The sequence below is a fragment of the Podarcis raffonei genome, chromosome 16 (assembly GCF_027172205.1).
Source record: "Podarcis raffonei isolate rPodRaf1 chromosome 16, rPodRaf1.pri, whole genome shotgun sequence".
Classification (NCBI taxonomy): domain Eukaryota; kingdom Metazoa; phylum Chordata; class Lepidosauria; order Squamata; family Lacertidae; genus Podarcis; species Podarcis raffonei.
In genome coordinates, this window is record NC_070617.1 from 22,353,452 (window position 1) to 22,375,241 (window position 21,790).

At 47.3% G+C, this 21,790-nt stretch overlaps 1 protein-coding gene across 2 annotated transcripts in view; it reads right to left on the reverse strand.

The window, feature by feature from the left end:
* GCN1 (GCN1 activator of EIF2AK4) overlaps positions 1-21,790 on the reverse strand; it is a 62,693-nt gene that overhangs the window by 11,188 nt on the left and 29,715 nt on the right. For both annotated transcript variants that reach the window (XM_053369815.1, XM_053369814.1), the window contains exons 31-48: positions 21,218-21,288; positions 20,142-20,307; positions 19,814-20,008; positions 17,928-18,174; positions 16,494-16,615; positions 15,661-15,775; positions 14,796-14,975; positions 13,828-14,048; positions 12,628-12,696; positions 12,395-12,533; positions 11,340-11,536; positions 11,024-11,166; positions 9,686-9,803; positions 7,902-8,117; positions 6,266-6,430; positions 4,718-4,879; positions 3,629-3,721; positions 1,326-1,469 (exon numbers count right to left, since the gene is read on the reverse strand). In XM_053369815.1, the coding sequence (XP_053225790.1) occupies positions 1,326-1,469; positions 3,629-3,721; positions 4,718-4,879; positions 6,266-6,430; positions 7,902-8,117; positions 9,686-9,803; positions 11,024-11,166; positions 11,340-11,536; positions 12,395-12,533; positions 12,628-12,696; positions 13,828-14,048; positions 14,796-14,975; positions 15,661-15,775; positions 16,494-16,615; positions 17,928-18,174; positions 19,814-20,008; positions 20,142-20,307; positions 21,218-21,288 (2,763 nt within the window). The remainder of the gene's footprint in view (positions 1-1,325; positions 1,470-3,628; positions 3,722-4,717; positions 4,880-6,265; positions 6,431-7,901; positions 8,118-9,685; positions 9,804-11,023; positions 11,167-11,339; positions 11,537-12,394; positions 12,534-12,627; positions 12,697-13,827; positions 14,049-14,795; positions 14,976-15,660; positions 15,776-16,493; positions 16,616-17,927; positions 18,175-19,813; positions 20,009-20,141; positions 20,308-21,217; positions 21,289-21,790) is intronic.

Here is a 21,790-nt window from a genome sequence, read left to right on the forward strand (position 1 = left end):
CTAAAGGAAATAGACCTCTTCTCCCCATTTAGTGAGCCCTCTTAAAGGTAGGATTTAGTCACATAGTTCAATGGACATATGAAGACCAAAAGGCAGTGGTGGTGGAGCGACATGTTTAGGGTTGGATTACTACAATTCGCTTTCTGTGGAGCTGCAGCTGCTGCAGAATACGGTGGCTATGTTGCTTGTGGGGCCAGACTACTGCTGCTTTGACTCGCTGCCAATCTACAACTGGGCCAAGTTCAAGGTGCTAGCACTAAAAATATAAGGACTGGTTACTTGAGAGACCACCTGAGTCTTATATACCCTATGGGAGAAACTCCAACAGACCACGTCCCAAAGATCTCAGAAGCCTCCTCTGGAGTAACTTGGAGCAAGACTTTTAGTGTGTCCATCCTTGTTCTGTTCCTGGCAAGACACGACAGGCATCCACTACCTGCACTTTCCAGAAACTGGAGACATTTTTGTTCTGACAGGTTTTCCCAGCTGAATGAATGGGTCTTTGCCACAAGTGTCCCCTTTTTGGGTTTTAGCCTTATTTTAAATGTACTGGTTGTTTTGGTGTCTTGATGGTTTCTAACCATCTTATATGTTAATCACCTTGAGACAGTGGTTTAGAAAGCAATTGATAAATTCAATGGTAATGGTAATGATGTCACAGAAATGATACAAATCCTCTATCGCTGGCAATGACCGACTGGCAGTCTTCTCTGTCCCTCCCCAGCTTCTCTGTTCCTGTGCCACCTTCTACTTGCAACATCACTGCCAGCAACCTTCACCAACCTGGTGCGCTACTGCTGCTTTGGACTAGAATTCCTATCAGTGCCAGACTCTAGCTGGGGGTCCAGCATGGAGTAGTGGTTTAGACTAGGACCTGGAAGAGACCAAGGATCAAGTCCCCACTTGGCTATGGAGATCGCTGGGTGTGAGTTGGACCAGTAACTGCCTCTTGGCCTAACCTACCTCACTTGTGGGGATTAAAGGAGGAGGTGTGAACCATGTATGCCACCTTGAGCACATTGGAGAAAATGAAATACCATATTTTTTGCTCTATTAAGACACAAGACACACCTAGTTTTTGGAGGAGGAAAACAAGAAAAAAAAATATTCTGAATCTCAGAAGCCAGAACAGCAAGAGGGATCGATGCGCAGCGAAAGCAGCAATCCCTCTTGCTGTTCTGGCTTCTGGGATAGCTGCGCAGCCTGCATTCGCCCCATAAGACGCACACACATTTCCCCTTACTTTTTAGGAGGGGAAAAGTGAGTCTTATAGAGCAAAAAATACGGTAGCTTCAGCTCATCTTTCTCTCCAAAAACATTCTTACCTGCTGCTCTTCGTTAGTCCCAAGCTTCCCCTTTAGCGCGGACATCATGGCAGGCAAGATCACGCCAAGGTGCCGGGTGAGAGCGTCGCCAGCTACAGATGAGAGGAAGGCCAGGACTCTGGTGTTTACAGGAGGCGAAATAAGCTAAGGGAAACAAGAAATTAGAAATAAGAAGAATATTTTATACTACTGACCTGTAACAGGGGTGGGGCACCCTGCAGCCCTCCAGATGTTCTTGGACTACAACTCCCACCCTCCCTGGCTGGGGCTGATGGGAGACGGAGTCTGACAACAATGAAAGGCTACAGGTTCCCCCAGCTCTGTCTGACCTACAGCCTGGACACTGACCCCAGACACTGTTCTGGGACCCCAAATTCCCAAGGGTGCTTTTGCACATCAACCAATAGGCTTGCTCTTGAGTGTGTACACTCAGAACCATGGTGCCATAGCGGGTAGAGTGTGGGCATACAGCGTGCGAGACTCAGATTAAAATTCCCGCTTGGCCCGCAAACAACAGCGGCAAGAGTATTGTTAGCCCAGAAATGGAAGCAAGAAGAGATTCCGATGAAAGAAAGAATGGCAAACAAAATTAATGGACTATGCAGAATTAGATAAGATGACAGGGAGGATTCGAAACCTGCGGGACCAGAGATTTACAGAAGGTTGGAAGAAATATACGAACTATTTGAAGAGCAACTGTAACCAACAAATTATGCTAGTAGGACTACAAGAAGCTGTGTAAGGAGAAATGTATGAAGCATTGCAAATTAGAGAAAGAACAGTGATATTACTTATGAGCTAAATGTAATTGAAGAAGTGGGAAATGTGCGTTTAGTGATTAGATTGGAAAATTTTCAGATGAGATTGATGGAAGTAAAAAAAAAATGTATAAGATGTTAAAACATGTTTGATTACTGTTGAAAATGATATGTTGAAAATTAATTTTTAAAATTATATATATATATATATATAAAATTCCCGCTTGGCCACAACCTCGCTGAATGCTGCAAGAAGAGCCTTGCTGGATCAGACCAATGGCCTGTCTAGTCTAGCAACCTGTTTCCCACACAGGAAGCAGACAAGCAGGACCTGAGCCCGTTAGCATTTCCCCAGCCATGTTCCCCAGCATACTGCCTCCGATTCTGGGGACAGCAACGCTGCCATCACAACTGGCAGTCGCTGGCAGCTTTATCCTCTGTGAGCGAAGTCTAGTTCCCTTTCAAAGCTGTCCAAGTTGGTGGCCATCCCTATCTCTTGTGCATCAGTACATAGACGCCTTGGGCCAGCTGCTGCCTAACCTACATTACGGGATGGGTGTCAGGATAAAACTGGGAGAGGAGAATCATGCACTCCACCTTCAGCACCTCTTAAGAAAAGTGGGAAATACATAAACAGCCAAATCCTGGCCCTCTGGAGCAGGCATAGGCAAACTCGGCCCTCCAGATGTTTTGGGACTACAACTCCCATCATCCCTAACAGGACCAGTGGTCAGGGATGATGGGAGTTGTAGTCCCAAAACATCTGGAGGGCCGAGTTTGCCTATGCCTGCTCTGGAGGGTCGACCTGCACCTGGGTAGGATTTTTTTTCCTACCTGAGGGCCATATTCCCTCCTCAGGGCCAGATGTCAGCAGTAGGAGGGGCCAGAGGCCAAAGTGGGCAGGGCAACAAGACACACATATTTCCTTTGAATAGTAGACTACTTTCTACACACCCTTCTCTCTCTGTCGCCCATCCAGGCAGTGTCAGAGTTCAAGGGCACAGTCCTGCCAGGCAAAAACACTCGAGGGTGTAAATTTAGGGCTGGTGAGGGGTGTGGACGGAGGAAAGTTCCAAGAGCCAGTCAGACATTCCTCACTCCTGATGGAAATATGTGTTTTCGAAAACCTTGAGATTTCCATGTAAGTGCTTGAAAAGTTTTAAGATATTTTAAGATATCATAGAGTTGGAAGGGACCCTGAGGTTCATCTAGTGCAGGCTTCCTCAAACTCGGCCCTCCAGATGTTTTGAGACTACAGTTCCCATCATCCCTGACCACTGGACCTGCTAGCTAGGGTTCATGGGAGTTGTAGGCCAAAAACATCTGGAGGGCTGAGGCTGAGGAAGCCTGATCTAGTGCAACCTCCTGCAATGAAGAATAGGCAGCTGTTCCATTCGGGGATCAAACTTGCAACGCTGGGATTATCAGCACCACGCTCTATCCAACTGAGCTATTGCACGTGCTTATCAAGGATCTGAGCCGAGAGGGACTCACTTTCAAGGGTTACATAAAGGGTGGGGCAGGGGAGAGTGTTCACACACATACCTTTGGCACCAAGTAAGGCAGCACCACTCGGCTCTTCACAGCCATCACCTGCTTAAGGCCATCCAGAGCAAACTCCGACGTCTCTTCACATTCCTACGAGGAGGAAAAGGAAAGAAGCCATGTATGTACAGCCATTACAGCCACTGCAAGCATTATTGTAAACATTACTTGTCCAGGAAGCTAAAGGCAAAGGGACCCCTGACCATTAGGTCCAGTCGTGACCGACTCTGGGGTTGCGATGCTCATCTCACTTTATTGGCCGAAGGAGCCAGAGTACAGCTTCCGGGTCATGTGGCCAGCATGACTAAGCCGCTTCTGGCGAACCAGAGCAGCGCTCGGAAACGCCATTTACCTTCCCGCCGGAGTGGTACCTATTTATCTACTTGCACTTGACGTGCTTTCGAACTGCTAGGTTGGCAGGAGCAGGGACCGAGCAACGGGAGCTCACCCCGTCACGGGGATTCGAACCGCCAACCTTCTGATTGGCAAGTCCTAGGCTCTGTGGTTTAACCCACAGCGCCACCCACGTCCCTTTGTCCAGGAAGCTAAAAGCACTTTAAACATGAAATCGGATTTCATCAGCTCCATTGATGGTCTGGCCACTGCAGGGCGAGGCCTGCCCCATCCTTTCCACCTGCCAGATCCATCCTCTACAGCAAAGACATAAGATGTCAAGAACAGTCTTGCTGGAGCAGATGGAGACCCATTTAAGCCAATGGTGGGAGAATCTGTACTTCTGCTAACTCCCAGCAGCCCCCCAGCCAATGGCCACCAAAGATGGGAATTGTAGCATATGGACACTCACAGGTTCCCCAGCCCTGATCCAAGCCCAGCGATTCATCTTCCAGCACCCAAATGCCCCTGGAAGTCCCCAAAGCCATGATGCTGGTCCTCAGCATCTGACATTCAGAGATTTGCTGTCTCTTTACACAGAGGTTCCCGCTTAGCTTTCATCAGTCAGTCCACCTTCCAAGTTCTGAAGTTATTTTTGGGGTGTTCTCTGCAGCACCTCAAAACAAGGAGAGCTACTGCTGCATATCTCTCCTAATTCAACAGGACACAGAGAGAAAGAACTTCTGATGCACTCACCAGCTGCTTCAGCAAGAAGGGCAGGATGTCTTCCAGAGCCTGGTACCCGACGGTAGAGTGCAGCTGTTCGAAGGTCTTTGCAGCTGCTTCCCGGACCTCCTCCAAAGGGTCGCACAGAGCTTTCCTCACTGTTGGGACCAGAGACTCTGAGAAACACAGCACCTGGAAAGGGGGCAGATGAAGACTGCTGCTGGGTGGATTTCCATGGCGATTACAAGGGGAAAGGTGTAGTCAAGTTTTCATTTCTTAGTACAGAAAGTATTGATCTGATGTCTAGAGATCTTTCCTATTCTGATTAGTTCAGGAGGGTTCTGGAAGGTTTCTTTCCACGTGGGAAAAGGTGCAATGGACTCCTAGGAAACCTATGCAAAGTTGTGTTTTCTGTGAAGTTCCATTGTACATGGAACTTCACAGAAAAGAGGTAAAAAGGTAAAGAAGGTAAAAAAGGTAAGAGTTAAAAAGTTAAAGAAGCCCTGGATGGTTAAGTCCAGTCAAAGGCGACTATGAGGTTGTGGCGCTCATCTCGCTTTCAGGCCAAGGGAGCCGGCGTTTGTCCACAGACAGCTTTCCAGGTCATGTGGCCAGCATGACTAAACCGAATCTGGTGCAACAGAACACTGAGAAGGAAACCAGAGCGCACGGAAATGCCATTATCCTTCCCATCGTGGCGGTACCTATTTATCTACTTGCACTAGTGTGCTTTCAAACTGCTGGGTTGGCAGAAGATGGGACAGTGCAACAGGAACTCACCCTGTTGCGGGGATTCGAACTGCCAACCTTCTGATCGGCAAGCCCAAGAGGCTCAGTGGTTTAGACCACAGCGCCACACATGCACACAATTGCCTTGAAACTGAAGCACCTGGTGTTTTCAGGGTCCCTTAGCTTTGGAGCCTACAGAACAGCTTCTTCTCAGTGTTCTTCCCGCACCTTCTCCAGAAGGACCCTAGGAACCCATCCTCAGTGCTTGGTTTGCCTCCTTTCGCTCTGATCTGCTCCAATCAGCACAAAGGGAGAGAAGACTTCTCAGGGGCTACACAGCTCTCCTTTCATGCCCACTGACGCTGGAGACAGGGACCCTGCTGCAGAAATAGTCGAGGGTCTTTCACCCACCCCCACAACCCCAGAGTACTACACTATTGGAATTGATACATTTCCTGACTCCTTCAATAATTATTATCTGCCAAAATGGGGAGAAAAGGAGAAAAGGTTCTATGAGAGAATGGATAACTAAAGTTTTGAACATGGTAAACTTAGAAATATGGTTAATAAACAGAGAATGTCCTTGTGGAAAAACGGAATCTTTTCATAATTTACTAGAGCAGTTGTTGCTTGGAACTCTGAATTTAATTAAATACGTTAAATCCGCTTTGTGTCTGATTTTGGTTTTGGATATTTACTACCTTCTGGCATTCCTTAAGTTAACTACATCCTTCTTCTTTTTATTTTGGTTTCTATGTAAAGCATAATAATAATGACGACTAAAATACATAACTAAAGCAGCCCACCCCACCAGGTTCCAAGTTAAAGCTGCTGTGAACAAGAACTTACAGCATCCCTGCTGGTGGACTTCATGATCTCACTCAGGCCAATGCAGACTCCTTGCCTCTTGTCGCTCTTCTCCGACCTCAGACCTTCCTCCAAAATGGGGATGATTTCTGGAAGAATCTTCTCCCCTAGCTTCCGGACAAGGTCCCCCAACGTGCGCGCTGCAATCTGCCGATATAGAGTTTTAGGTGTGTCAAAACAGAGCCACTCACAAGGTTTGAAAAGAAGCAAAAACAACTGCACTTGGAAGGGCTGGTTGTCCCCACTCTGATTCACTGTGAATGTCCCATTATGCTTTTCCTATTATTATTATTATTATTATTATTATTATTATTATTATTATTACATTTCTATCCCACCCTTCCTCCCGAAGGAGCCCAGGGCAGTAAACACATGTGATAAAACAATTATTCTTACAAGAGAGAGATGAAAGAAGGGGTGGGGGGAATTGAAACAATTACAGATTCTGCTAAACGATTCCAATACAGATACAGGCTTTGAAAAATCTCTACCTAAAAAGTTGTGTTGGGGAAGGAAGGTCTTTAGCGGGTGCCAGAAAGGCAACAAGAGAGACCCCTGTATAATATTTAACAAGAAGGGCTTCCACAGGGCGGTGTCACCACAACAAAGGCAAGACTCCTATGTTGCATGAAACAGACCACCTGATAGGTTGGTATCTGCTATTGACTGAGTAGCCACAGATCGCTGCCTCATGCAGCTCACATTCCAAGTTTTAAGGACGAGGAGAAAGGTGGAGGAAAAGGTAGCGAGGGAAAGAGAGAACAACCCCTCCATGAGAGAGAGAGAGAATTTGAATTTGATTATTTCGGTCACAGACCAGTTCCAGCCCACATACAATATCAAGGAAGTCATAAAACACGATAGGAATACATTTGAATTTGTGATTAGGTACAACAGGGACAATACAGATATAGCAACAGTTAAAAAATATATATAAATTAAAACTTAGTTATTAACGTATAACCTAAAAATATCATTTAAAACCTTAATCATTATGATAGCACAGCTTGTTCCCTAAGTTTTATGGCAGTTGCACAGAATTTGGCTACCCTTAACATGATCTTAGGATCCTTGTTCTCTACCAGGGATTTTAGACCTTTAAGTTCGGATTCATTTGGAAATTTTGAGAGAGAGAAGATATCTGTTTTACACGTGCGTAAAGCCTACGTATTATGAGGGGCTGAGGTCTCCCTTTATCCCACATGCCTAACCTGCTCCCAGAAATCCAACAGACTGTCTCCCACTGGAATACATAGCAGAGCATCTACAAATTCAACCTATCTAGCACTGATCCCCACAGTCCCAATTTTGTGCAAATGAACACTACATTGTGCCGTAGGAGCCAACGACTAGGGGCCGTGCAAGCTTCGGCCCCCATAATAAAATATTTGAGCGGGCCATGCCCCCACAAAGTTGATGGACATTCCCATTCAAATAGTGTGTGTGTGCGCGCGTGCATGTGCACTGCATCATGTGATCATTTATGGGGGGCGGGGCTTACCTGGGCCCCCACGATATTTTATACAAGCTGGCACCCCTGCGCTGCGGAATCATAAAGCGAAACTCTGTTAACACCTGAAAAGTGGCAGGGTCAAGTTGGTTGGCCCCAAGACTTAACTGTTCTCTTGTCCGCACAGGTGCTGGCCAAGAATCCAAGGAGAAGGCCGAAGAGAGTTGGCAGAATCTCGCGGAGCGTGCGAGGCGTGTTGGAGACGACAATTTTCCAAACGTGCAAGGATGCCTGGCGGACGGCCAGCTGCGTATCCGAGCGGCCCATGTACAGCCCCGCCAGCACCCGGTTCCTCCTCTCCACTCCGAGCGCGTTAATGATTGCCTGGAAAAATAAAAATAATGTGTTATTTTTTTTAAAAAAAGGGGGTTGAGGCCAAGAAAACAAGTTTCGGTTTGCATCCAGTGTTAAGACACACTGAGAGTAGGCCCACTGAAACTGTATGCGTTCTTTGTATGCACACAGTTTAACAATGGAACTCACTGCTGCAGGAAGCAGTGATGGCTACTAATTTGGATGGCTTAAAAAGAGGATTGGACGAACTCTTGGAGGGCAAGGCTATCAATGGCCACGGACCAAAATGCTTATGCCCTTCCTCTACAGTTGGAGGCTGTAATACTTCAGGATCCCAGTTGCTGGAGACCACAGGAGGGGAGAGGGTTATTGTGCTCAGGTCCTGTTTGCAGGTTTCCCCAGAAAAGGCTTCTGGTTGTCCTCTGTGAGAACAGGGTGCCGCCTTGCTTGGGCCACTGCCCTGATCTAGCAGGCTGTTCTTATGACTGCAAACTGCTTCAACCATTCTTAATATTTTATTTTTTATTGTTGTAACCAGCGCCCTGGGACCTCATGGTGGAGAGCAGGTAAGAAATCAAACGAGCAGCAACATAAGATGTATGGATTTCTATGGGTCTTCTCCTCTGAGGAGAATTTATCTGGATAAAGCCCACTGCGTTTCACACTAGCAAGAAACATACTACAGGGCCAAACTAGGGAAGGCATTCATTGGGAGATCTTGAATCATATCGTTCATATCTTCACATCCCCTACCACAAAAGAAGGGAAAGCAATAATGTTTGGGTGGGGAGATCTACCAGTGAAGCAAAAGGCACTGGTTTTTTAATATAAGGTTGGTGGCGGCTATTTTTAAAAAAAAGGAAAAAAGAAAAAAGAGGGTAGTTATATATCAAGGTTTTGAAATTCCCCAGGTGTCATGTGTGTTTTGCTACTAGTGCAAGTCCAGTTGCAACTACAGTAGTACCTTGGTTAAGAACTTAATCCGTTCCAGAAGTCCGTTCTTTAACCAAAGCGTTCTTAAACCAAGGCGTGCTTTCCCATAGCCAGCGGGGGACTCAAATTACAAATGGAACACACACAACAGGAAGTGGAACATGTTCTGCTTCCAAGGCAAAGTTCACAAACCGAAACGCCTACTTCCGGGTTTGCAGCGTTCTTAATCCAAGTTGTTCATAAACTAAGCTGTTATTAAACCAAGGTACCACTGCACGTTGAGATTTCTGGGTGTCAGGGTTGGCAACCGCAGTTTAAAAACTTCTGCCCTAGTCCATAGTTAATACCATTTCCATTTCCACTGTGTGTGCTTCTCCTCCTTGCATACTGGGACAAGTGAACTGTTGTAAGAGCAAGCTATAGTCAGGCAATGTAGCTGAGACAATAGAATCATAGAAATGTAGAATTGTAACATTAGAAAGGGGTTGTCTAGCCCAACCCCCTGGCGAACGGACCTTCTGTTGTGGCAACTGTAACCTAAGTTTAAGGTGCCATTTGGCTTATACACCTGAGTTTCTAACACTGCAAATATCCACCGTCTTGCCTAGTCTGGGCTCCAGCTGTTTGCCCTCAAATCAGCCAGGAGAGGAAAGGACAGCACTCGCCTTGTTGGACTGGGCTGTTCCAAAGTTGTCGTCCTCAGAAGCCGTCTCAGTCGTCATCTTCCCTGTGACTCCCGAAATATAGAAGAGGAGGTCTCCGAGCAGCTGAACTGAGCTGTACCTGTTTGAAAAATAAATTTAAAAAAAGGGCAGGTAAGGCAAGATTAAGGGACGTGGATGGTGCTGTGGGTTAAACCACAGAGCCTAGGACTTGCCGATCAGAAGGTCAGCGGTTTGAATCCCCGCGACGGGGTGAGCTCCCGTTGCTCAGTCCCTGCTCCTGCCAACCTAGCAGTTCAAAAGCACATCAAAGTCCAAGTAGATAAATAGGTAGCGCTCCAGCGGGAAGTTAAATGGCGTTTCCGTGTGCTGCTCTGGTTCGCCAGAAGTGGCTTAGTCATGCTGGCCACATGACCCAGATGCTGTACACCGGCTCCCTTGGCCAATAAAGCGAGATGAGCGCCACAACCCCAGAGTCGGTCACGACTGGACCTAATGGTCAGGGGTCCCTTTACCTTTACCTAAGGCAAGACTGACGTATAGCACAAATGAGAAAGCATTTTTCAGCAGAGGGCAGCATTCCCTTTTGCACAACCTCTGGGAGTCACATGACCCTGGGCAGGGTCAGAAACAAAAGTGGGTGGAGCCATGAGGGTGAATTCTATATTTGTACAGTAGGGTAGCTGTACACACCCCAGCCGAGCAAGAACAAATAAGTAAACAGCAAAGCAGGATCAGAGTGTTGGTGTGGCCTCTGGAGAGCCCAGAGGGCCCTGAGGGAAGACTGGAGGGTCGCATTGGTCCCCTGCGCAAGTGGTTTTCTGTCCCCATTCAAAATAATAATAAATTTTATTTATACCCCGCCCTCCCCAGCCAAGGCTGGGCTCAGGGCAGCTAACAACCAGTAATAAAAACAAGTTGAATGAATACAACTTAAAAAACAAGATTAAAATACAGCAATAAAACATTAAAATGCAGCCTCATCACAGGAGGAGAAAGGAAAAAAGAAAGAGGGGAAGGGAATCAAATTGACTCCAAGCCAAAGGCCATGTGGAACAACTCTGTCTTACAGGCCCTGCGGAAAGAAATCAGATCCTGCAGGGCCCTGGTCTCATGAGAGAGAGCGTTCCACCAGGCCGGAGCCAGAGTTGAAAAGGCCCTGGCTCTGGCTGAAGCTAATCTGACTTCCTTAGGGCCCGGGACCTCTAGGGTGTTGCTATTTATGGACCTTAAGGTCCTCCGTGGGGCATATCGGGAGAGGCGGTTCCATAGGTACGAGGGTCCTAGGCCATGAGATTCCCCGCAAGTGACAAGCCACATGAATGGGATGTCGGCTCTAACCTGATTCTCCAGAGGTCATCGAAGAGGCCTTGCTCCAGCTGAGGCAAGAGGAGCGCAATGGCTGTCTCTGCGTACATGCTTATGATCCTCTGCCCGGCGCGCAAAGCCGTGTCCCGCACGAACTCGTTCTCGTCTGCCAGCGCCTAAGTAGGAGGGTACAAATTACCGAAAAGGGTTGGTTTTGTGGGCACAGCACAGCAGCTAAGAGTGGGATCTCCAGCCGTCAGAGACTTGGAGGCAATTGCCCTCCTCCACTGAATGCAAGCCTCCATCCCTTCTGGATGGAAGGATCAAAAACCTGCCCTGAAAACCCTACCTTAAGGATGCAAGGTATGATGGGCCCAACATAAGGCGTGAACTTCTCCCCAAAGGTGATGGGCAGGTAGTTGAACATCATGATGTAACCGTCCCGGACATGGGGGGCGATGTCCACTTTGCTTGCTGTAGCCACGATTTCTGGCATAAGTTTCTCCAGCTTCTCCACTCCTAAGCCAGCCATGACTTCAGCCAGACCTGGAAAAGATGGTGTGTTTTGGTGTAACTCTCTTGCTCAGGATCGCACAGGTGTGTATACCCGCAAAAGGTATGATCCCATTGAAATGCAGAATGTGCCACTGGGTTCAGAACAGCCTTCTGAGAATCTCTTACTTTCCTGGGTTTAATAAGACAAAGCCCTTATGTTTGTGAAGATGTGATCAAACAATGTGTGGGCAGCCTCTGGTAAAATCCCAGAGCCTGGAAGGGATTTCAGTGACTGGAGGACTTCAATGATGTATACAGCTTCCTGCCCCACCCATGCCCAGGAATAGCAGAATCTGAAATGCCTTGGTGAGGTAAACCCTCTCTCTTGTGGGTGAGGAGCCACAGCAAAATGGCTGAGCGCATATTGGCACAGAATCTACATTGACAAATAAGTCTCTCTCGGCATATAAAGCAGCTTCCCAGATTTCCGACGTTCACAACAACTTTGTGAGCTAGGCCATTTAGAAACCTGATCTTGCAAAATGGTGCAACGGGGCGGAGAGTAACTTGAAAGCTGGTGTGGTTGTACCGGCGAGAGTGTCGGACTAGGACCTGGGAGGGACCAGTGTTCAAAATCCCCACTTGGCGGCTGTGAAGCTCACTGGGCGACCTTGGGGGCCGGACACTGCCTCTTAGCACAACCCACCTTTGAATCCTTTTCTCTCAGGTCCTGATCCAAGACTCTTATCTAACCACACCACCACAATGGCTCTCTCCCATAATAAGTAAATAACTTTGCCTGAGGCTGCCCAACATGCTGGTGAGCTGAGCAGGCAACCAGCCCCCAACTCGCTTGCAGCCAAATCCATTGTTTTTATCAAACGCCAGGAAACAGCCTGCTGTCCTTACCTTGGGCGGCCCCAGACCGATCCACTGAACTCTGCTCGTACGTCAGGGTCTCCATCAGCCAAGGCAGCAGGTCCTCAAAGCAAGACTCGCCCATCCCCTTCACCATGGCTCCCAGTGCCTTCGCGGATACCGTGCGCACCTGAGAGTCCAAAGGAAAGGATTGTGGGAAACTGGGAGGAAAAGGTGAGGGGGGAAGGGCCACCTAACGAAGGAACTGCACAGGGACGGCGTACCTCAGGCACCGGGTCCAGCAAAGAGGCCTTCAGACCTGGGGTCACACTGGGCAGATAAGGAGCCAGATCCTGAAATGGAGATGGGGACAGGTTAAGTGGGATGAACATCACAAATTGGGATTTTGGGATCAGTGCACATGGACCTTGGAAGGGTGCAGATGGCAAACAGTGCAGATAACACATGCGCCCTGTTTTTCACTTAGCATCCAGTCCCCCTCCAAACACAGCTGGGAGGGCAGCAAACAGTAAAGTCATGGCCTGTAGAGGCTCTGTCCTCAGGGAACCATTTCTACATATGTGGATGGGCTGCAGTTCCTGTAGGGATGGGGAACAACAGATCCAGGGGCCACATGTGGCCCTCCAGGCCTTTCTATCTGGCCCTCGGAACCTTACCCAGGATGCACCTCTCACCAGTCATGATCCACCACCTGCGTATTTTATCTAAATCTATAGCTATCTGCAATGCTTTTTTTCTTTAAAAAAATATGTTTAGGGGTACTCTCATTTTCCTACTCATGAGGCCAAACTCTGTGAAGCCAAACAGATTCACAAAATGCTTAGGGGTATGCATATCCCTGCAACCCCCCAGAAAAATGCACTGGCTATCTGTATATCTATCTATCTATCTATCTATCTATCTATCTATCTATCTATCTATCTATCATTGCTTTTTCATATACATAATTTAAACGACAATAGGCAACAACAACAAGCTGTCTGTCATTTCTTAAAAAGAGGCCTAACTGCATCTTAAGGTTAGAACCACTACTCGGAACAAGTTTATGATGCATATGAACAATTCAAGTCCAATAAGTCTCCAGGTGCTTCTGTGAGTCTGGGGAGGTTGCCTTGATGGATCGTTGCATCTCACATAGGAGATGAATGGATGTCAGGAGTTACAGAACTCATCTTGCCTCTACTGTCAGTTTCATACCCTGAATCTATTGCATGTTTTTGCCTGGCTGAGATGTGTCTTTGACCTGCAACAACGGCTCTTGTTTGTCCAGATAGGAGGACAGAGAGAGGCGTGTGTGTAGAAACCAGCCTGCTGTACGAAGGTAAAATTTACATTCATTGCTCCACCCCCTTTTGAGTCTAGCCCCGCCTACCAATGGCATGTGTCCCCCGCCAGAGATAATGTGGCCCTCGAGCTGAAAAAAAGGCTCCCACCCCTGGCTCTGAAGCCTCTCTGCAGCTTACCTTCTGATCCGTCAAAGAGTACATGTTGCCGATGATCTGGGCAGCCATTTTCCTCGTGTCCGTGGAGCGATCCTGGAAAGCCCTCTGGACGATGGGCATGATGAGAGCCAGTGAAGGGGCGTCAATGAAATGGACAAATTTGGTGTCCAGCAGGGTCTGCAGGCACTTCTGCGTCTTTCTGGATGGGTCTGTCAAGGCATCCAACAGGACAGGCGCGATCGCTGTATGGAGGGGAAGAAAAGGAGGAGGACAGGGTCAGGATCAGAGCAAAGAGCCAGCTGATAGTTTGGCAACAACAGTCCGTATATTGGTAACCCATATGCAAAATGCTGCTGGCAACAACCTGTGATGCTTCTGTTGAAAGTGATGCACCAGCTGACTGTTTTTGACCTGGCTAGATTCAAGCTTTCATTAGATGTCTATAAAGTCCCGTTCCATTCTGGACAGAGGCCAGCAGCTGGTATTCAGAGGTATACTGCTTCAGTACATGGAGGTTCTATCCAGACTCCATAATTAGTAGCCATTGATACACCCAACCTCCATGCTTGGGTCTACCTGCTCCCTCCACCAGCAAACTCAGTAGAGTCCATGCCATTATGTACTACGCAATGAGGTCGCTGAGAAACAAGAGGGAGATTTCAGCAGGCCTGGAGGAACCCCACGATTTTCAGAACTATGGAGGGGGAAATGGGAGCAGGGAATCCCAAAGGAGCAGCAGCCCAATGAGGAATGTGTATGCTTAGGGACCATGGAACGCCAAATATCTGGAGCAGAAAATAGGAAATAGGCGGGGGAATGGAGTATCCTGGAATAGGGTAGGGTAGGGTAGAGTTAGGTGGCTGGCTCCCTGAATCTCATGCTTTATTGTGCTTTATTTTTAATTTGCAATGTGGTCCCATTTGTTCCACCTTGCACACCTCAAGAGGAAGATGCTAGTCCGCACAGAAACACAAACTACAAGCTCTTACCCAAGATCTCGGGGTTCCTGATAACCGACCCAATTTGCCGGAGCGCCTGCTGCCCAGCCTTCTGGACCTTCACGTGGGAGTCTGTGAGCACCTCAGTGAGTTTTGGCACAATGTTTGGCAAGCAGGAGGAGAGTTGTTTGGGGGCGCAGTAAGCCATGGCACCCAGCAGCTCCACTGACCCTGGTGGGGAAGAGCAGGAAGGCAGGGAATGATGGAATGATAGAGATAGATGATAGATAGATAGATAGATAGATAGATAGATAGATAGATAGAGGTAGAGTTAATAGTCAGTCCACAGGGCAGCCTTACTAGGAAGTCATATCCACCAAGCTTGGTGGGACCTCCCTCCCCAAAATTAAGTTACAGAGGATTACAGCCACAGTCATGCATGCAGCTTCAAACGTTTTGGAGAGCTAAGATAAACAGTGACCAACAGAGACTAAATTTCATTCTCAATGGACCCTGCCACCCAACCTTCCCTTTTTTTGCGGGAAATTCCCTTATTCCAGCGCTGTTTCCTGCTGCTATCCCGGATTGTTAGATATCCCATAGACTGTCCCCGGGACAGGTGAGGCTGCTGATCCCTTTTTTTCAAGGCTGCTGATCCCTTATTTTCAAATCTGAAAGTTGACAGCTATGCTGCTACCACTACTTAAACAATAAACTTCGAGAGCCTAAGGTTTCCCAAAAGCTGTAAAGATCCTACCTAGTTAAGATGGCTCTTTGCAGAGAATAATACCTGAGCAAAATAAGGCAACGGTGGTATAATCTTCCTGCAAGAACGAAGGAGTTACAGCCATTCCAAAAGCTATCAGTCAGCCTCCCTTCCCTTAAATAAAAAATGAACCCAGTCCGAAGTTCTTACCAGCTTTGGTTCTCCAAGACTCCTCCTCAAGCGCAGCCAGCAACGAAGGCAGAACCAGCTTCACCCCGTGGGCACTCAGGTTACTCATTACAGCCTTGGCGCAATCGTCCGCAGCCTCAAAGGAAGGAAATGGAGAAGTCACAACTGGCCTCAACCCACTTCAAGAGCCAGCAGCCAAACATTATGGAGAATCAGTCTCACACCAGCAATGAACCATGTATGCAGGGGTGGGGGCACCAGAAACCTAAATCTAAGGTGAGGCAGCCACTGCGGTGCCTTCCAGGTGATGTTGAACTACAACTCCCATCATTCCTGTCCACCGGCCATGCTGGCTGGGACTGATGGGATTTAGAGTCCATTAACATCCAGAGGACTCAGCACTAGCTGCCCCTGGACCAAGGGAATCACCATACAATTATTTGTCATGCATTTTTACGCTCATCAGCAGTAGCAGACTGGAGCGAGTTTCTCTGTCTCCAGCCAGGACCCGCATAATGTTTTTTAAGGTGTTATGCTTGTGATATACAGTTGCGCTCTTATCTGATTTTCACCTAGTTTTAAGGAATTCCTTCTTGGGTGTTTACTGCGTAAGTATGCTAATTAAGAGATTATTATGTCCAGCAGCATCTGGTTGGACAGTGTGTGAACAAGATGCTGGAAGAGAGGACCCTGATCCTGCAGCCAGGTGCTTCTTATGTTCTTATGCAGTAAGATGGCTACTGCCACCATGGGGAACAGGATGCTGGAACTGGGCAGGGGGTGGGTGGGTGGCTTTGGCCTAATGCTTCTTCCGTCCTTAACCTACTGTCCTGGGAACACCAGGGGCTTCTTACCTCTCGGACGTACTGATTCCCGTCTCCGAAGCAAAGCAGCAGGTGGGGCAAGACGTGGACCACGTAAGGCTCAAAGAGCTTCCCAAGCATGCTGCAGAGCATCTCAAAGGCAAACAAGGCCCCTAAATGGGAGGCAAACAAGGCTTTTATCAGGGCAAGTGGCAGACTGGCAAGCCTTCAGCTGCAGTTAGGACTCTTTTTAAGAAATGACAGACCAGCTGCTATTGTTGTTGCTGCCTATTGTCATATAAATTATGTATATGAAAAAGCAATGATAGATAGATAGAGAGGTAGATAGATAGATAAATAGATAGACAGACAGACAGACAGACAGACACATACATACATACATACATACATACATACATACACACACAGATAGCCAGTGCGTTTTTCTGGGGGGGGATGCAGGGGTACACATACCCCTAAACAATTTGTGAATCTAAGTTTGGCCTCATGAATAGGAAAATGAGAGTACCCCTAAACATATTTTTTTTAAAGAAAAAAAGCACTGCAGATAGCTATAGATTTAGATAAAATACGCAGGGGGTGGATCATGACTGGTGAGAGGTGCATCCTGGGTAGGGTTCTGAGGGCCAGATAGAAAGGCCTGGAGGGCCACGTGTGGCCCCTGGATCTGTTGCTCCCCATCCCTACAGGAACTGCAGCCCATCCACATATGTAGAAATGGTTCCCTGAGGACAGAGCCTCTACAGGCCATGACTTTGCTGTTTGCGAAACATTAAAATTTGCAAGTCCATAATAAACTACAAGAATTTGCTGAAAATAATAAACTACAAGAATTTGCTGAAATGGCGCAGTTGACAAATAGCCTGAGAAGCAATTCAAAATGAAAATTTATGGAAAAATGGGATAGAGATAAGATATATGTTAAAAAACATAGTAAAGGTACGTTATCTATGCTAGCATTTGATTGACGCTGGAGAAAAACTGAGTTGAGAAACAAGATCAAGGGTACATATTAATATAGGAATGTATTAGATAAAATGTAAAGAAATATACAATAATAAGAGTACATTCACTTGTAAAAAAAGGAATATACAACGAGATTTGACAGGAAGTCCGTAGTGCTGGTACAAATACTATTTTGGAATAGTTTTGTGTCTTTGCTTTTTCTCCCCCCCCCCCTTTTTTTAGGTATATAAATTTTGTATATAAACTTTGTATACATGTTGGAAATTCTATTATAATAAGCCCTGTAATGTAATATGACAATGTATGCATTTGTAACATACATACATACATACATACAGGAAAAATTTGCATGTCCCTTAGCGCACGAGCCCGTCATCTAGCAAGCAGAGAACATTGGGTGAGGTTCCAAGCAAGCATAACACCCACCCACATCAAGGGCAAAAGTCCTAAATAAGTTAAGATGGGGAGAACAGGGGGAGAATCTGCCAATCAATTCACCTTCTCGCCGCCGGAAGTTCTTCTTGTCCTGGATGGCATCTGTTAGCGTGGCCATCATTTCCTGCTGTTTGAGGGAGAGGATGCCCAAGCCTTTCACCAGGCCAGCCAGCCCATAAGCGGCTCCTTTCCGCTCGGCGTACTTATCGGACTCCAGCAGCAGCTGCAGCAGCTTCTGGATCATCCCTCCTGCATCCTCCTTGATGGCAGGCACCAGGGGCGGCAAGCAGCTGGCCACGGACTCCTGGACCTACAGGGATCACCGTGACAAGAATGCAATTCAAGCAAAAGTTACCCTGGTCTGACTCGGGAGCCAGCCATACAAAAGTGAGTTTAGTAAAAGGTAAAGGACAACGGGGCGAGCTCCCATTGCTCGGTCAATGCTCCTGCCAACCTAGCAGTTCAAAAGCATGTCAAGTGCAAGTAGATAAATAGGTACCGCTTCAGCGGGAAGGTAAACGGCATTTCCATGTGCTGCTCTGGTTCGCCAGAAGTGGCTTAGTCCGGCTGCTGGCCGGCTCCCTTGGCCAATAAAGCGAGAGGAGTGCCGCAACCCCCGAGTCGGCCACGACTCGACCTAATGGTCAGGGGTTCCTTTACCTTTACCTTTTTAAAGACCCCTGGACGATTAAGTCTAGGCAAAGGTGACTATGGGGTTGCAGCGCTCATCTCGCTTTCAGGCACAGGGAGCCAGCATTTGTCCACAGACAGCTTTCCAGGTCATGCGGCCAGCATGGCTAAACCGCTTCTGGTGCAACGGAACACCGTGACAGAAAGCAGAGCGCACGGAAATGCCATTTACCTTCCCACCACAGCAGTACCTTTTTATCTACTTGCACTGGTCTGCTTTCGAGCTGCTAGGTTGGCAGGAGCTGGGACAGAGCAATGGGAGATTCGAACTGCCAACCTTCTGATCAGCAAGCCCAAGAGGCTCAGTGGTTTAGACCACAGCACCACCCGCATCCCAGTGAATTTGGTATGATTAGGCAGGTGGATAATTTGGTCCCTAGTGGAATATAATGCACTTTTTATTACTGTCCCCCATTATTTAAAGCACACTTTTATAACTGACCCTAGTTAAGGCAGGTTTTTTTTTAAAAAAAAGATTTGCTGACCGGTCCATTTTAGCAAGGAAGGGCCATGAGATAAACCATGAGGTAAAAGGGACACTGCTTCCTGGGTCTCCTGGAGCAAAGTCAGGTCAGGAGCAACCTCCTCAAAATGTGCCTCTTTATTATTATTTCCTTTTTAGAAAAAGTATCACGGGCAGCCAAATTCTGAAAGCAAAGCTCAAAGACCTCACCATTATCAGGACCCTCTCTCTTATGTGAATTCATTTTCAATCTATTGTAGCTCTCCCACACAGAGATAGAGACCACATTCGCACAACACCCTAAACCGTTGTTTAGTGCGAGTAGAGTCAAATGAGTCACAGCAAGCCTCTCAAGCAGCCAGGGAAAGGAGACAGCAAGCTTTCGCTTTGGCTTAACCGCAGTTTGTCATTTCACCCGAACTGACAAACTGTGGTTAATATTAACTGCAGTCTGAAACAAGGCAACGCGAAACCAGTTAACGTCAACCTCAATTTGGACAAAATAACACTGCAATGAAGCAAAAAGGGAAGCAATAATCTTCGAATTTCACAGTATACTTAAGCACCATTCTATTGCTGCGTGTTTAATTGATTTGTTTCTCATGGTATGCCATTGCCCCCTGGTGGACTGCCTGGGGACTACTGCATTAACCAAACTACCAAAAGAGTCAAAACGAACCTAAAATGTAAAAACTGGTTCAGATATCTCTTCTCAGTGTCTAGAACCCGCCCGCAAAAAATCTCCTACCCTGCTTCCGTCTCCGCAAAAGTGGCAAGGAAAAGAGAAAGAGCTTACCTGTTGGGACGGAGTGGAAAGGGCTGCTATCAGTTTGGCAACGATCGGCTTGACTTTCGGATCGCTTTTGTCCAAATGTTTGGCCAGGGAGCCCATCAGAATGACGACACTCTGCCGGACGGCATCATAGCTGGCATCGTTTGGCGCATCCTTCAGGAACTCCTCAAACACAGGCAGCAGGGAGTTGACACTGTCCTGAAAAGCCGTAGGACACACACATGATAGCATTAACCGTGATTTCAAAGACCTGGACACAATAGTGAGCTAGATGAACCAAAAGACCAAGTCAATATAAGGCCATTTCCTTCCGATGTATCTTAATGCCTACCTTGCCATGGGTATTGAGCGCCGAGAGGGCTGCGTCCAGCATGCACTTCCGGACTTCAGGGTTGCGATCGTTAAGGGCATCCGGTACAAAGAACTGGAAGAGAGGCTTCACCTGCGAACTGTCCAGGTGCTCAGAGAGCTTGTTCAGGGCCAACGCAATGCCACACCTGTAAAGGTAACATGGTAGCTATGGTTCCGAAGGGCCATGGTTCAGTGGCAGAGCAGCATCTGCTCTGCCTGAGGAAGGTCCCAGGTCTTTCTAGGTAGGGCTGGGAATGTCTCCTGCCTGAAACTTGGAGAGGCACGACCAGTTAAGTCAGTACTGAGCTAGACTGACTCAGCATATGGAAGATTCTTGCGTTCCTATGTTTTCAAACCAGGGTTTAGGGCTGGGCAATATATCTATATTTCATCCAAAACCAGTTTGAAGTCCCTATTGTGATATTGGTTTCATAATTTTTCACCTGGCAATATGATGTTGTGTGTGTGTGTGTGTGTGTGTGTATATATATATATATATATATATATATATATATATATATATATATAGCTAGTACTATTGTGCTAAGAGGAAGGCACGCTTGACAAATCCACACTGTGATCAGCTCCCGCCCGGAAACCAATGTCCCCACTGTGGAAGGACGTGTGGATCCAAAATTGGCCTCCACAGTCACTTACGGACTCATTATTAAAACCGTGTTTATGGAAGACAATCTTACTCGGCTACGAGTGATCGCAAAAAGAAGAAACTAGTACTATGCAAAAATCACAATGTAGGAAAAACCGTGAAGCCTACCAGTGCTTCTACATAACCTAATCTTTATTTCAGACACCGTGCTGTATCAGTATATTGCGATGTTTAGCTGGTGATATATCGCAATATTGAAAACCAGGTATCGCCCAGCCCTACTAACTACCAGGTCAGGGATGCTGGGAATGGTAGTCAAAAAACAGCCAGAGACACAAGTTTGGGAAACCCCAATTTAAACTATTACGTTTACACCTCGCCTTATAACGTCAGAGGCCTGAAGCACCTCAGCTGGATAGAGTCAGAATTTTAATTTAAGTAAGGACTACCTGGCTTCCCACTGGTCAGGTGGAGATTCAGATATCACACGTCCCAGAGCATCCAAAACCGGTGGAGGCCTCTGTTCAAGAGAAACAAGCATTCCGTCAGAAAACCCAGCAAAGGAGCTTATAAAAGCTGAACACACAGTCAAAATCCAGGTGCAAAACAAATAAGGGGGAGGGAGGGGGCAGGGACAGAAGCACACCATGCTAGACATAAGTTTCTCTGTAAGACCAGGGCGTGGGGAACCTGTGGCCCTGTAGATGTGGCTGGAATCTGACTCAAGAGCTACCAGCCATGGTGTCAAGGGCAGCACACCTCATGAGTACTGGATGATGGGAATCACAAGTGGGGAGAGCTGTTGTGATTGGATCCGGCTTGCAGGCTTCCCATTGGGGCATCTGGTTGGCCCCTGGGAGAACAGGATGCTAGACTGGATGGGCATTTGGCATTTGATCCAGCAGCCAGGCTCTTCCTGTGTTCTGTTGTGCTTTACTCCACAATGCTTTAACCGGTATTGCTCTCCCCACACCTGGTGCTTGAACTACTATATTGCTTTATGGTCATCATTTGTCAGGTAA